The sequence below is a fragment of the Rhinolophus sinicus genome, chromosome 6 (genome assembly GCF_057876585.1).
Source record: "Rhinolophus sinicus isolate RSI-liver-muscle chromosome 6, RSI-T2T, whole genome shotgun sequence".
Taxonomy (NCBI): Eukaryota; Metazoa; Chordata; class Mammalia; order Chiroptera; family Rhinolophidae; genus Rhinolophus; species Rhinolophus sinicus.
Genome location: NC_142506.1, coordinates 63,581,547 through 63,597,520, shown reverse-complemented (window position 1 = coordinate 63,597,520; position 15,974 = coordinate 63,581,547). Strand labels below are relative to the sequence as shown.

The 15,974-nt window shown below is 32.9% G+C and overlaps 1 protein-coding gene across 7 annotated transcripts in view; it reads left to right on the top strand.

The window, feature by feature from the left end:
* Positions 1 to 15,974, top strand: part of BRINP3 (BMP/retinoic acid inducible neural specific 3) — a 262,338-nt gene that overhangs the window by 8,706 nt on the left and 237,658 nt on the right. For 3 of the 7 annotated variants that reach the window (XM_088799152.1, XM_074317040.2, XM_088799153.1), the window contains one exon: positions 13,403 to 13,718. In XM_088799152.1, coding sequence (XP_088655278.1) covers positions 13,453 to 13,718 — 266 coding nt within the window. In that variant the 5' untranslated portion in view covers positions 13,403 to 13,452. Of the gene's footprint in view, positions 1 to 13,402; positions 13,719 to 15,974 lie in introns of those variants that run through there. The other 4 variants (XM_019744446.3, XM_019744762.3, XM_019744608.3 and 1 more) reach the window with 2 other exon arrangements.

Genomic DNA, 15,974 nt, shown 5'->3' with positions numbered 1-15,974 from the left:
ACAATCTAAAATTTTAGAAGAAAATCATGAAAGGTTGACTACATCATGCAGTAAATAATGTTCTTTTTAGATAACTAACCCATGCTTTTTTTGTTTAACATTTTCATATATAATACCAAATATTAATATATGGACCAAGTTTACCTTACTCAAAACATTTAATTTGAATGGCTGTACTTGAATTTACAGTAATAGAATCCTTGGTTATGGATTCAGAGCTGTCACTTATACACAAACACAAAGTTGCAGTACATTTTAGAAGTATGATGAGACGTATTTTCAAGGTTATATTATGGAATGATATGAAAGACTGCAGTTTCCAAAATAGAATAGAAAGGACTTGCCAATTATCAGTGAAAAGCAACAACCACTAGAAAGTACTTTTTGTTTTTTTTTTTTTGGTCCTTATTACTAATTCCACTCCGAATGGAGTTGTAAAAGAAACAAACAACTGGTGAATTTTAATTTAAAAATTCCCTTAAATAAGCAATTAAGATGAAATCTGTGTTTTCCAGATTTGTAAGGTGGACTCTTTCCTACTTGCTGAAAGTTTCAACCTGTCAACCTTTCACAATCACCGGAAAACAACACTTTCATTTTTGAAATGGGAACCAAGACATGTGAATTCAGTCTTCTATGTGAATTTAAACTTAATAGCAAAAAATAAAAATAATAATAATTAAAAAAAAAAAAAGACTTCTGAGCAATTTCTGAAGCGGCACTCTACATATTTTTCAAAATTAATCATATATGTGTGTGTGTATATATATATATATATATGTCTGGCTGGGGACATAGCTTATTTACTTACAACCCCCCTTCTCTCTAGCGTGCGCGCACACACACACACACACACACATTTTTGCAATACATCACTCCCGATCTGAGAACTTTTAGATCCAAGACAGATCATAGACATTTTAAATGCATAACTCTCTATATTTTGGCTAAAAACATAACACTAATTATGTTTGAATAGTGACAAAACTGTGGGGAAAATAACATCCAACATCCAAGTTTCCCCTTAGAGTGAACTCTTACCAGTTTGTATCTTCCATCCGCCCATGAAATGCAGACATTTTAACACATCCCTTGTTTAACCAATTTGAAAGACAAAACAAATTACAACCACACAGAGATAGACCAGAATGAATATGAAAGATTACTCATGTCATTATTACTTTTTCAACATCTCCTCTGATTTAGAGTGAAATCACAATTCCAATATAAGCTGCTATGATTAACTATTAAAATTATTTCTTTCTCATCAGTAACAATTGAGTCAGTAAGGTAAACAAAAGTTTAATCTAGCTTTCTATGAGTCTTTCATGACAAAAGTGATAAAAATTTGGCATGCATTACTATCTTTTAGTTATACCTAGACTTGCAGAATTCTAAGCTAAAGATGAAAATTTATTTCCTCAGGATTTGAAACCAGACAATTATTAACTTTTCATTAAAAATTTACCTATTACCAAATTTGGGTCTCTGAAAAGTTCCATAATACTGATTCCTATAATTATTATTCAGAAGGTAATTTCTGACAAGTTTAGACTACATGATTTTTTAAATTGCAGCTAGTATGTACATGATATGCTGGGTATAATTAATATTCAATAGTCTTTATATGTCAGACATAATAATGTCTCATTTGTTCTTTCTTATAATATTCTTCAAAATCTGGCTGTTTCTTTTTATATAAAAACTCCAAGAATATATACTATTTTTTCATAGAGGTTTACTTTGCTTTTGAAATATAGTACCTTAAGTTCTTTATAACTTTCTGAGTTTGGAGACAGTTTGAATTACCTTAGAAGTTAAAGTAATATATTGACACGAATGATCCTTGAAAATATCATGTTCTCAAAATTGTATGTTGTTAAATAATGCTGAAATCAGGTGCTTGTCATTATAAAAAAGCTTAGACAAGGTGGACTGTATTATCAAACCAGGCAGTGAAAACATGGGCCATCTGAGCATGTCTGGCAACTGGGTAAAATGTGCAAGGGTTCATTGTCAAAGAACCATGATTAAATTAGAAACTGGAAAGTTCTGACATCTTTATTAGATGGTGATTTAGAAGGCTTTGGAGAAAGCAGCTAAATACCTGATGTTGGATTGGTTTGCTTGTTGTAAACCACCTGTTTTTTGTTATTATTTCTGGAACTTCAAAAAAAAAAGAAGTATATATATGTCTATATAATATATATATATATATATATATATATATATATATATATATATATATATATATATAGAGAGAGAGAGAGAGAGAGAGAGAGAGAGAGAGAGAGTCTGATCAATTGTGTGCACTACGGTGAACCTTGGGGATACAACAATGAAAAGATATAACAATTGTATATAACAGGCTTACGGTTTGTTGTTGTTTTTGCTATTTGAAGTATGCTTTGTTTGAGTTCATCCACTAAGGAAAACATAATGCTTGGCCACTCATTTTATCCCCAACATATCCAACTTTGTTATTGTGAATATTATTCTCTTTGAGAGAAGGGGTTGCCAAATTCCTTAGTGTAGACATGGGTCAATAAATAATGTATTTTCTATCTAGAGTATTAAAGGATAACTATTAAAGAGTGACTTAGGGACAGGTTAGTTCTGCAAATAAAGCCATCACGATTCCCAAAGTGCTGATTCAGTTAACATCGTGTGTTTTCTTATTCTTTCTATCTTTTTTGTTGTTGTTGTTTTTTTTTTCAGGAAATGTTAGCTTTTTTCAATGGAAACCTTTCCAATGGGTTGTAACTTCCGATTTTTTGTAATTAGAATTAATGAAGGAAATCAGATTAACATTACCAGACTTTACAAATTTAATTTTCTTATTCTGTCATATATTATTGAGGGTCTAGTCTATGCCAAGCTTTTTTTTGTTTTGTTTTGTTTTGTTTTGTTTTGTTTTGTTTTGTTTTGTTTTGTTTTGTTTTGTTGTGGTGCTACAGGTGCATTAGTGAATAAAACCAACATGAATCCCTGCCTGATTTTGCTTATGCTGGAATGCCATGGAATTATTACTATAGGAATTATTATTATAGGAATTATTAAATAATCACAAGAATTACGATGCTGTGACTTAAATGATATCTATAACTACTGCTTTCTCTTCTCTATCAAATAGTATTCTTTAAGGTTTTCTCTGGAAATATTTTTAGTACTTTCATTCATTGACCTGGATCCCTGATCAATAATTTTTCTGCTTGTAGGCTCACTGATAACGTCTTGAGGAAATAGGAAAGATAATTGTAACTTTGGGTCAGAAAATAACAAAGTTTTAGTGCTTTTCTTAGATTGATGCAAGAGGTAGCTGTTACTCCATTGTAAAAAGAAGATATTCCACTGCAGGATTAGAAGATACGTTTAGGAGTCCACCGACAATATTTATAACCACACATTTTATTTAAAAGTTTGAACATTTTCATTTCCTCAGCCATGGATAAAAAGAACCTGAAGATTCTTATTTTAAATATTTTTTTTTTCCTATGGCTTAAATAATCAGGACCTCTTAAAAAAAACAAACAAAAAAACTTTTAAATAATTTTAGTGAACTTTCTTTGAAAGTATCTAAAAGATAATATTGACTTTGTGTGTGACTTCAGAAGATACACTCCTGTTTATATTTCTATGTATATTAACTTCTAATGAAATAGTTCATTTTATCTTCCAGGAGTCTGGTTAACTCCAAGGCATGTTTTGGTCCTGTTATAAATCCATGGATTTATTGTCCATTAGGTTACCAAAATGTTTCCATATTATGTCTTGTTCTTAGAATATATTCGTCAGCCTTTTTTTACACAGCAGTATAAATCCCTTTGTTGAATGAGATAGCATTGCACTTTCAGGTTTTACCCAGGATCCTTATGACGTTTTTCCAAAGCATTTCTAAAGCTTTGAAAAACTGTAGCTAAACATTGTCCAGAAAGGCAGCGGCAAAGGGTTTATCTTTGTCCTTGCATGGATGTGCACATTGGTATTTTTCAGTTAGTTTGTTTTTTGTTATTTTTTTAATTAACAGTTTCCTGAAATTCCCTTTAAATGTGCAGAAGTTACAGAATTCTTTTACTGACAAGAAATGACTTATTCTCCTCACAAACTTGAATCCTTTTTATTATTGGACTACAATAAAGAAAAAGCGAAATCGTATTGCAAGTTATAGTAACCATATTAAATCCAGATGTGTATAACCATTATTTTTACTCCCTTCCTGTATGTGGATGATTTTAACCTTTATTTTAAACTATGCTGTTTTTTTTTTTTGTTTTCACTGTTTTGATAGTCAAATGGTAATTACAATAAACTTTCTGAAGCACTTTTCATATTTTACTTTAAAATTATATTTTATAATCTAAATATACTACTCTAAATATACTGTATCTGAACTTTATTCTTTAGTTTCTGACCACATTCCTCATGAGTTAAAATTAAATACTTGAATCTTACCAAGATATTTGGTTATATGAACTCATGGGTTGAAACACTGAGATATTTGATATGGAAATTATAGAGATAACCCAGGTGACTCCTAAACTTTGGGATTTTAAGAATGATCTCCCTATATGCTGGACAGAATTAAGGAATGGATTTCCCTTTGTCTTCATTTTTTCTAATCAGTTCCACCATTAGCTGGTAGCATTTAACTTCCTCTTTATTGGTGGGACAAGATTGTATTGACAGGATGAAGCAGGCGATTAGTTCTCTCTGCAGTATATACTCCTCAGAGGAATCCGAACCCTCATTAACAGGGAAAACACTTAAAGCTGTAATTCAGAGGCTCTGTATTGCCTGGTCAGCTGAAACAAATAATGAGAAGGACCCTCTGGAATACAGTTTTCGCAGTTAAATGGCCAGGAAGAATCACTTGTAAAGCCAGTCCTATACAATGTGATTTAAAACAAGGCAGCTCAATTCTTGAAGGGAAAAAAAAAAGTTTAAAAGGACAGGTAGAATAGTAACACTTTACTTATTAATAACATGGCGATCTCGTGCTAGCGTAAGCAGGTGAAACAGCCCACAGAAGTTAAAGACAAAAACAGGAATTCAGTTCAGAGCAGGCTCCATAACTTCACTGTGTGGGTGACAGTTTGGCCACAGGTGCCGGAAACATTATCCCTGACGGCTGGCCTTTCACAGTCTGCTCTAGGAACAGCAGTGGGGTTGAGGGTTCTAGCAGCATATTGGGAAACTTTAGAAGATTCATGAGTGGAAATCCATCCAGTCAGCAGTGATTTTCATAATGTTCACACTGCCATGTTCAAAAGTGTTTAAAGTAGTTATTAACCCAGCAGGACACTTGTCTTTAAAATTCAAAAGGAGTTGCTAATTTAAACAAGAGTTCATTCCAGTCTTATGTAGTCCCTGTTTGGATAACCTCAGTTTTCTGTGATGCCTGGAGTAAAATGGTTTTTGTTTTGTTTTGTGCTAGGGCTTATTACTACATTTCAGCTTTCTGTAAATTTTCTTTACTTTCTTGAGGGAAATAGAATTATCAATGCGTAAGGAAAAGAAAAACGTGCATTTTGGTATAATTCTCAAGCGTGCTCAGTGATAAATTGTATATCTAAAAGTCTGAATGACTTTCATCCTGTTTGTACATATTACTGTATATTTCAACAGATACTTAAAGGTAAGACAACCATTTCTCTAAATCTTGGTAGACTACAGAAAAGAATGTGGCAAAATCCTACATAATTTTTATGGAGAAATGGCACACACTATGTAATGTATGCAAGATTTTATATCGTGATGAATTTCTTGACATCTTTATATAATAACATGCAAAATTCTACTGCATTAGGCTATGTAAAAATTCATTATCTTTACATAAACAATGTGCAAATTAAGGAAGAATAATTTGAGTCATTTGAAGTCTAAAATTATAGATTATCACCATTATTTAACTAAAGGCATAAATCATTAAATAATGAACTCCATTCTTTTATTGACTTCATGCTATAGGTATAGGTCATGAGCATTCAAAGTTGAAAATTCACGTGTCTATGCATATAGGAAGATGAAGTATTAGATAATCTATATATGTTTCAATAATTTTATCAAATTTAATACTTGAGTTTAATGCTATTCTAGAAAAACAATGCCTTTAAAACTACTTTTCTTACATCTAGGGATCTTTCCTGCCAAATAGTACCATAAAGCATACATATATTTTTTAGGTATAGCCTGAGTTTTCATGCTATTGTTCCTTAAAATAATGCTTGTTAGAAATGATCCTCACAGTCTTATTATTATCTGGTAGGTTCGAGAACATAAGAAGACTGAACTTAATTAAAAATTAATGGTTGCTTTTCAGCAAAATAGTAGTCGTCTCATTCCATTGAATTTTTATTATGTCTCTCATTGTGAGACACCAACTCTGTTTTATGTATGTTGGATAGTTTATTTTCTTTTAGTACTAATGTAAAGTAATTTATAATAAGATTACTAATCAAGCCTATTAGATTAATCTTGCAATTTTTCTGAAGAGAGGATAGCAAAATTAAGTCAGTCTGACCATGATTATACTTTTTAAACCAATAAATCACACATATAATCTGAAAATATTATCTGACTTTTTAGTTTATAGTACATGTCTTCAAATGTATTAAACAGAGTAACATTTAGTTGATTAAACTAGAACCTTCTTTGAAAATGTTAAATTATATGAAGCAGATAAGCTTGAGAAATTCATAATATGAAAACCTATATTATGAAAACCCATAATATATAGTTACTCAGATCATTTGCTTATAATAGATTAAGATAACAATCTCCCATTTTAATTTTCATTTTATTTTTTATTTCTATTTTATTTCTATTTCTACTTTTTCAAAAACATTTCATTAACTGACAGCAAAAATCCTAATAAGGAACTTTCAATCTGCAACCAGCTCTCATTAGTCTGTAGTGGGCTGTAACAGGGAGAGCACTGTTTTCATTTTGGCTTCAAGACTACCCACATTGAATCCTTGCTTTGCTATCTGTTTATTCACCTTGAACTTCAGTCATCTAAACAAGCAAATGCTGATAATAATAGATACCCACTGTGTGGTTGGGAGGTGAAGTACAGACATGTTGGTGAAATGGATGGCATAGCAAAACCTCTCAATAAAGGTTGATTTTACTGTGAAGAAACTGATAATAACATGCCATTTGTATCGTCACTGACTTTTTTTCCCCAATGGTTTTGGAGGGACTTTAAAGTTATCTATAGTATATGACCTTCCAGAGGGGGAGCGGCAAGCTATTTAACTGCTGTTTTTATATTATTATTCTTTAACATCAAGAGAGACAATACAGTATAACATACACTATGCTCATTAGTGAGAAGAGGATTTATGTTTGACTTGACCTGTGGACTCTTGCTTATTTGGTCCATCTGCAGAAACTATGAATAATAGAGCATAAATGAAAAGAGTCTGAGTTTTCCACAATTATGTACGTGATCATGGCAATCCTTTATAATTGCTCCTAAACCTAATAATTAATGATGCTTTATATCCCTGTCCGTAACAATTTTTAAAATGTTAAGAATGCTTAGCTTTGCTACTGCTTCATTACTTGTCAGTTATGTTTATGATTTTGACACCAAAACCATTACCTTAGAATTCAGTTTCCCTCCTTTCTCAACTATTGAAGCTAATGTCCTCTGAGGTGTATCTCAGATGCAAAGTCCTCTGTAAAATTTCTTTTTTGCTTCTGTGTAGGCGTTTTCTTAACCTTGTCATACATAGGATGTTAACTACACCTCAATTTAGCACTTAATTAATCACCATTCTTTCATTCACATAGCCAATACTTATTAAATAACTTTATTTCAGACTCCACGCTAACTGTATTCAGTTGTCATTAAAATAGGAACTATTCTCATCTTCCTACAACTAAGTCTAGCTGTGGCAGGATAGATACACAGGAAACTAGACAGAATATACAAATAAATATGCCCTGTAATTGTGCTTTAAAAGATGAAGTCATGCCATCATGAAGTCTGACAGACCAACTTCAAAGGATCATAGAAAGCTCTGTGGAGGAAGTGACATTCTAGTCTGCAGTTGCAGAATAGGTTAAGTTTGGGCAGGTGAAGGGATCCAAGTAGGGATTGTGGTCCAGGTAGAAGGAACTGTATATGCAATGATCCTGAGGATATGAGAAAGGGAGGCGAATTTGAGGAGTAAAATCATGACTGAAGCATAGTGGATGTTCAGTTGATGACGGTATTGTCATACACAAAGGGGAAAGATGTGGGTGAAGAGTGAAGCAATGGAAGATAATTTTACATAGTATCTGAAAGAGTTTGGATGTTATCAAGAGGTCAGAAGAACAAAAATCATAAGTGGGAGTAAAAGACGCATTTTCAGATTTAACTTTTTAGTGAGATAACCGTAGTAAAAAGAATAGATTGGCGAGAGCCAGGGGGTATTAGCAAGAACAATTATGAAGTTATTGTAGTAATCCAGATGATGGTAGTGATTCAAGATGGTGGTAGTGTTGGGGTACAGAGTGACCCAGTCACATAAAGTCGGAAAGTGATAGATTTGATTCCTAGGAGGAAGAATGCGTAGAACTTGGGTGTTGATTAGATAAATGCAGTGATTGAGAAGGTAGTGGACATAGGATTGGGGCTTAAAAATTTGAGTGAATAAAAGTATTATTTATAAGATAAGGAAACTTGAAAGCGATTAAAAAAAACAAAAGACAAACAAACTGGAGAATGTAGATTTGTAGTTGACAGAAGTATTGATTTCTGCCTTATAATTGGTCTTCCTAACAATCAAGTTAGGACAGAGCAGTATTTTTAGTGACACCTGTGGTCCTTCTCCATTTGAAAGCATATCGGAGTATTTTTTGTACATTGTACGTGATCAATAAGATTTACTCTTTTATTCTAGGTTTCTGTATTAGTAATTCTACCAAATAGGAATATAAGCATTGACTATGTAGAAAAAACTTACAGTTAAAAATATATATTTAACTCTTTATTTACTAAAACAAGGTTATATTTAATAGATACTTCAGAGCTAGCATTTATTTCAGTGTATAATAAAAGAATTACTTATATAACATGATAATCTAATGCTATGTATTTAATAGATTCTGGGAATATTATATATAAATTTATAATAACGAATGATTCTTATATTTATACTTTAATAGAATAATGTATATTCCAGTCCCTTTGGGAACTGGAGAATTTATTTTGAAGATTCAACTTTTTATAAAATTTATAAACTTCAGTATTAGTGATCGTGAATGTTAAGAAGCTATTTTATAAAACAGTGTAGTACTTGCTCAAGATCAGGAATTTGGAGAATGGGTATATAATCTTGGGCCAAGCAGTCAATTTTCCTCAGAACCTTATTCTGTTATATACATGGAAAGATAGAAGAAGAGAGAGACGAGGTGATGAAATATGAACAGCAGGTGAATGGTGAATGTAGCTGAAGTTTGCATGTGTTTACTGTATTAGTCTCTCAACTTCCTGTGGGTTTTAAATATTTAAATATTTATGAAACTTCTTTGCAAATGCAAGATCATAAGTGGGTTTTATTCCATGAGGATATATTTTGGTGGTGTTAGCAACAAAACTCAGTCCAAATGCAGACAAAAGAAGAAATGATACAGTATGCAGTGTTGTTTAACAATACTCATTAGTAATGTGTTCTAAAAACAGAGTCTTTATGATATAACCCACAATCTAAAGCATACCAAGTCTTAAGTCAGTGATTTATAATCTTCTACTTTGTAGTTTCAACTATACTAGAAATTCATTAATATTATAGGAAATATTTTATAAATTTAAATATTTTCTGAGTTTCAAATTCGTATGATACGTCAATATTTTAGATGCAAGTAATCCACTGTCACCCTGGATTGGGATTACACAGAGCTGGGAAAGAGGAATCATAATTCTATGCTAGAAATTGTTACATCTAGAGTAAATATATTAATAATTTATGCATTTATTATGTATTATATGTATTAGTGTATATTATTATATATAAGATCCTTTTGGTGTATTTTCTTCTACACAGATTTCCAAGGCCACTAGATATTTGCAAACGGTAAATTTGTGTGAGTTGATGTTGTTCTCACTGAATTTTATTTTGTGAGAATTTGTTAAGAGTAAGCCATATACTAAAAATCTATTTTTAAACTGATATATCAATATTTATCACTTCCTTTTATTTTACAAGAAAACAACTCACTCAATACCACCTTTAAATATATACCCCTTTTTTAAACATGAATTTACACTTTTGTTTATAATGTTTTGTTGTTTCTTGTTTGTCAATTTCTTTTATTTTTTTCATAAAATACACCCTTACATGTTCTGGAAAATATCGTTCATTGACACTGTCAATGAACAGTAGTTGGTCTCTTATATACTTCTTCAGGAACAGTTAAGTTCAAGGTCATTTTGCACTTTCCCCACCCTCGAGGGAGTCATATCAATGAATTCACTCACTAGGTTAATACTTTGTACTGTCTTTCATTGGTCCTCATGATTCTCTTCAATAGCGATACCTTGAAATTTACCTGCTTACTTCAGTAGTGACCTCCAAATGTCCTTCAAGGAACTTGATTCATACTTTTGTCCTTGGCAATCTATATTACAAAGTTATCTTTCACACAAGAATATGTAAGGTTATTAACCCATATCAAGTAAAAGAACCAATTTAGGGTATTCAGTAATAATTAAAAATCAGTGCTCATATGTATAAGGGTGATTCACATGTACATGTACCTGTTTTTGTGGCTAAGTAAATGAGATCCTTTTGTGAGTGAATATTGAGTCTGGTGTCCCCTTGTTCTAAGGAGCTTTGAAAGCCTACATCTTTCTTTAATGTATTCTAAACTGCTTTTCTCTCTGTTTTGTAACTGTTAAAGGCATTTCTCAAATACGGTTTCAGAAGTGTCAAGTGTCATAGTTTGGGTATTGTACATCTCTTTACAAAGACCTTACAAACATAATGATTTCAAGAGATCCCCAAAATTAAATTTAGTCAGGATTGATATTGCCATGTGCTGATAAACTGCTCTTTTGGGGAAACTAATTTCTGAGCAGGAGCTGAACATGAACCCAAATCAGAATTAGAAGAACCGAAATAATTAATACCTAATGCTAACATTTTCTAAGGGAGTTCCCCTACAAATAATGTAAGAAAATCACTCCCTCTTCCTATATGTTGAGATTAGGGAATAAGAGGACCATAAAACAGTTATAACACATTTGGTGAAGAAAATAATAAAACAGTGGTTCTGGATAATTATATATTGAAAAATTTGAGATTAGGACCTCAAATGCTGTCTAGGTCAATTGTATCTTACTTTTTCTTTCTGTAATGCTATATATCTAACAAAATCCTGTGCTTGAGCACAGAGTTAGGTTTAGTTTTATCGTATGTGACTACGTGATTTCATATCAGTATGAAGTATGCTTTGAAACACTCTGAATGTCCTTACCACATGCTCGGATTCTTGGTGCTTTACATAAGAAAATATAAAGGTTTTGTAAGATTGATGAAATATTGCTAGTTTGAATATATTTGATCAGCAGAATAAAATTGTCTATTTAACAAAGGTAAGAAATATTTATTAGTCATAGGGGGATTATATCATACTATTATGCATAATAATAATTCTTAGTTTATGAATGTAAATTAAATATATTAATATTATGAAAAATGGTATAGTTCCCACATAAAAAAAAAAGTAAAAACTATCTGTTTTCTTCCTCAGAATTAGAAACTATGAATTGAATCACTTGACAGTGCTATGTTTATACAAATAATTGAGGGAGATCCAGCATCTCCCAGCCCTTATTCTAAAATGTTTCTATTATGTGATGTCATCCTTTCTTACGATAAATTATTTTTAGAATGTATTCACTTGTAAGAATTCCTCTGTTGTTTACAAAAGAAGGCATTCTGTAATCGCCACAGTGGAGCAACTCATATGATTGGGCAACTCATATCATATGTGGGTTATGAGTCGTTTGAATTGTGTGCTGGGAATGTGACTGATGACCCAGAGCAGCCATAGTATATCACTGTTTTGACATACTTTATAGTTGCAAAATTATTACTGTACACTTCTCCTGTATACATTGATTAGACTTAAATTATTAATTGTAGGGTTCTAACTAGAAAGCACATCAGACTATCAGTTGCCTTATCTAAACACCAGAGAAATATGACAACTACTGTAATTAAAATATTTTACTTACTACTGTGTGTTTGACGGCTTTCTGAAGAGATTTTCCTAACACAAAAATCTTGCAACCAGACCTTTCTCATTAGTCAGAATGTATATCCTGCATAGTTCTATGTGCTATAAAGACTAATACTGGAAACAAAATGGTGAGGATGGAAACTAGGATTGAATTCAAATATTTGTAGGATTTGTGTGTGTGTGTGTGTGTGTGTGTGTGTGTGTGTGTAACCTATAGACATTGCATTAGCTGCTCTGTGTAAAGTCATTTATGCTCTACCACAGTGGGAATTACACCCCTTATTATAATATTTTATTTCTGAATGCTTATAAAATTAATATATGTGGTTTCATAGTTTGTGTATAATCTGCTTTGTCTTTGTGTGTATATGGATTTTATGGGTATGCCTATTTATCTCATGCATAAGACACAGAGGCACATTTACATCTTCTAAAGATCCTAAAAGTAATTTACTTATGATTCTATTTAAATAATCAGGGAAGTTAGTCCTTAATAGGATAGTAAAAATAGAAAGAAATCTGAGCAAACACACTTCCACTCCCATCAGCCTTCACACCATCCATCCATCTATGTATATAGATAGAAAGATGATAGACATACACACACACATAGAAACACAATTATGTATTTATTTATGCATTCTTAAAGCCACAGTTTTATTCCATCCAACTTTATCTATCTCACGCAAATAACTACCTAAATATCTTTAATTGATTTTGAAGTTTTTCTCTAAGATAACAGTAAAATACACTAAGTATTAAAATTTTATAACACAAGTTACAATATAATTAAATGTTCATTATTTATTTAGAAAGTGTCTCCAGTTGTAAAGCATTTAAGCAGAAAAATGAAATAGTAGTCAAAATTCTGGTGGTTGTGTCACAGATGTTCATGACCCACTGTGACACTGCAGTGACGAGACCCCTATGACTCAGTCAGTTATTTTCCAATAAATTCAAAATGACACAAAGTATGAAAGAGATACAGCTTTGACCAAAAAAAAAATGAAATGGTTTTGTTTTACTTATATACACTCTTACTATCATTGCATTCAAAACAGTGATATAAAATGAAAAAGGAAAGGAAGGATTAGCCACCTCAACACCTTACTTGCTAGAAAAGACTCTTCCAGGGGCTAACTAATTGCCTGTGTATTTTGTCTAGGTGTTGAGGGAAAGCTAAAAGAATGAAGGCTCTAACCCCCCAGTGGAAGCATGATATGGTGGACCAGAGCCGCTGCTGAAGTGTTCTCTCTGATGGCTCTATGGGAGTGGATAGCACTGAGTCTGCATTGCTGGGTTTTAGCGGTTGCTGCCGTTTCGGATCAGCATGCCACAAGCCCCTTCGACTGGCTCCTGTCTGATAAGGGACCCTTCCATCGCTCACAGGAATACACAGATTTTGTGGACAGAAGTCGCCAGGGATTTAGCACGAGATACAAGATATACAGGTATGAAGCAAAGGGAAAGCCATCGTGGAGGTAACTTCCTTGAAAGTTGTGTATAAATAAGTTTCTCTAAGGGAAAGTTTCAGATGGGGAAGGGCTATGATCAGATGGGTTATTATCTACCGTTCACGATAGTCAAGTTTTCGTGTGATGTAAACATATTTTTCGTACATGCAGTGTATTGTAGGACATCTAGAGAATGGGGACCACTTGTGCATTACTTCCAAATCCTAGATTGCTACATTGCAATTCCTATTAACTCAGAGGCTGAGATTATCATATTAAATAGCCAAAATGTAAAAATGAATTTTCTTGAATGATGGATCCTTTCTACTTTATACCACGCTACGTTACCTTCCTTAGCTTAAATGAAAATGGTATTTTCTACTAGTCACTGAGAAGTTGAGTCAATTCGTCCTTCTTTTCTTTTTTTTTTTTTTCCCTAGTATTGTACATTCAGAAGCTGGAGGAAATGGCAATGGGATACAAAGTAATAGCAGATAAGTAGAACGTGAGAGCAAAGGCCAAGGAAGAAGAAGGGATTGAGATATATGGCCTTTAACTTTTACTGCTCTTTTTCTATATTGAATTCTAAATACATTCCGCAAAAGAGTTGTATATGAAGTCCCGCAGACTGTCTGCTACCCCAAGCCCAGTGAATCCGTTCAATACAGGAGTGTACACGTGGTTGCCTGAATAGATTAGTTGGTATTTGGTCTATGCCATAAAGAGTGTTTTCTGAAAGTTTTCAGTTTGGCTGACTTTTGCATGATAGCAGTTTACAATTCCTAGAGATTGCTTTAGCGTTCTTGAAGAAGCAAAACTTACCTTGGGATTTTTGTCTGTATCCGTGTAGCTACTGTGATATAAGTATTGTGTTTCTGTAGTATATGTGCTCCAGAGGGCATCGCGCTTCTGCTCGGTGTGTAGTCTTCTCTACAGCATCGTGTGGAATTTACAAATTGCATCAGCGATGCGCAGTACAGAAGAGACTGAGGGTACTGGACAGGTCCCACAAAGCATCAGACGGTTATTGACATGTGTGTTTATGTGTGTGTTTTAATAAGAAATCCATCTGTTCAGCCAGTCAGAGGACTGTGACAAGTCTCCAAAAAGACTTATTCTAATAATAATAATAAAAGAAATGACCAATATGAAAGATTTTCTTTCTGAATTGCATCAGGAAGCAGTCGACATATTATGATTCCAGCTGTATTCCTATTTACATGTGTTTATTGGTTTTGCCAGCTCTCCTCCACAAATCGCGTGAAGCTACTTGAATTTAAGGTTGTAAGAGTGTCTTATATTTTAGTATTCTGCAGGAGGATTTTTAACAGTCTGTCAAGCAAACTGACGCAGAGCATGTCTCCATGATCTATCGGCGTCTCTACTGGGAGGTCTGAAGTGTTGTCTTGTCTGTGATTGTCAGGTTTGGCTTGTTGGTTGATTGGGTGAGTTGCAGACATAGCTTGGCATGTTTTTAGAGGTTCTAGGCTGAATGCGAGAGGCATTAGAATTACCTGGACCACCGTAGTGAAAGGTAATGAAAAACAATGCCTTGAGGTTTGTTTGCAAGGTTCATATATTCCCTTTAGAGTTCCTGGGACTCTATTCCTAGAGAACTTCATTATCCCTAAACTTCTCATCCTTCTTATGTCTCTACCTTCATGGCTTGAATAAATATTTATGGAAATTAGCTGTTTATAAAGAATGGAATGTTTCTCTGTCCCCTGCCTGGACCAGGCTATAACTTCTTATGTGACCTTTGAAATAGTTCCTACTGATGCTATAATCATTGATGGTTGCTATAAAATTAACAAAAAATTCACGAGGTTCCTTTTGCTTTGCCGCAGTGAGATATTTCATTTGTCCAATCAGTATTTCCCTAAGTTGTAGCGAGTGTTCTACACCTATCCATCAATTAAATGGATCTAAGTTCTTCCTGGGGAAGTTAACTTTATTTTTGATGTTTTAGAGAGTTTCACATCAAAGCATTAGAATACCTTCCTTTTTTTGTTTGTTTTTACTTTTGTTTTTAACATTTGTCTTCAAAAAATAATTATGAGAGATTTTATCTTTCACAAATGCTTGCCCTAAAATACAGAATTTGTGATTATTTTAGAGACAAAGATGGAAAACCAGTATTTTTTGCCCATTTTAACCAGTAGATTTATCATTTTAAAATACCATATAATTTCCAAAAGTGATCAACAAAATCCTGCTATGTTTGTTATTACTGTCATAAGCTGCTTCATGCAGGGTATTGCATTGACATAGTTTCTGAAAGGT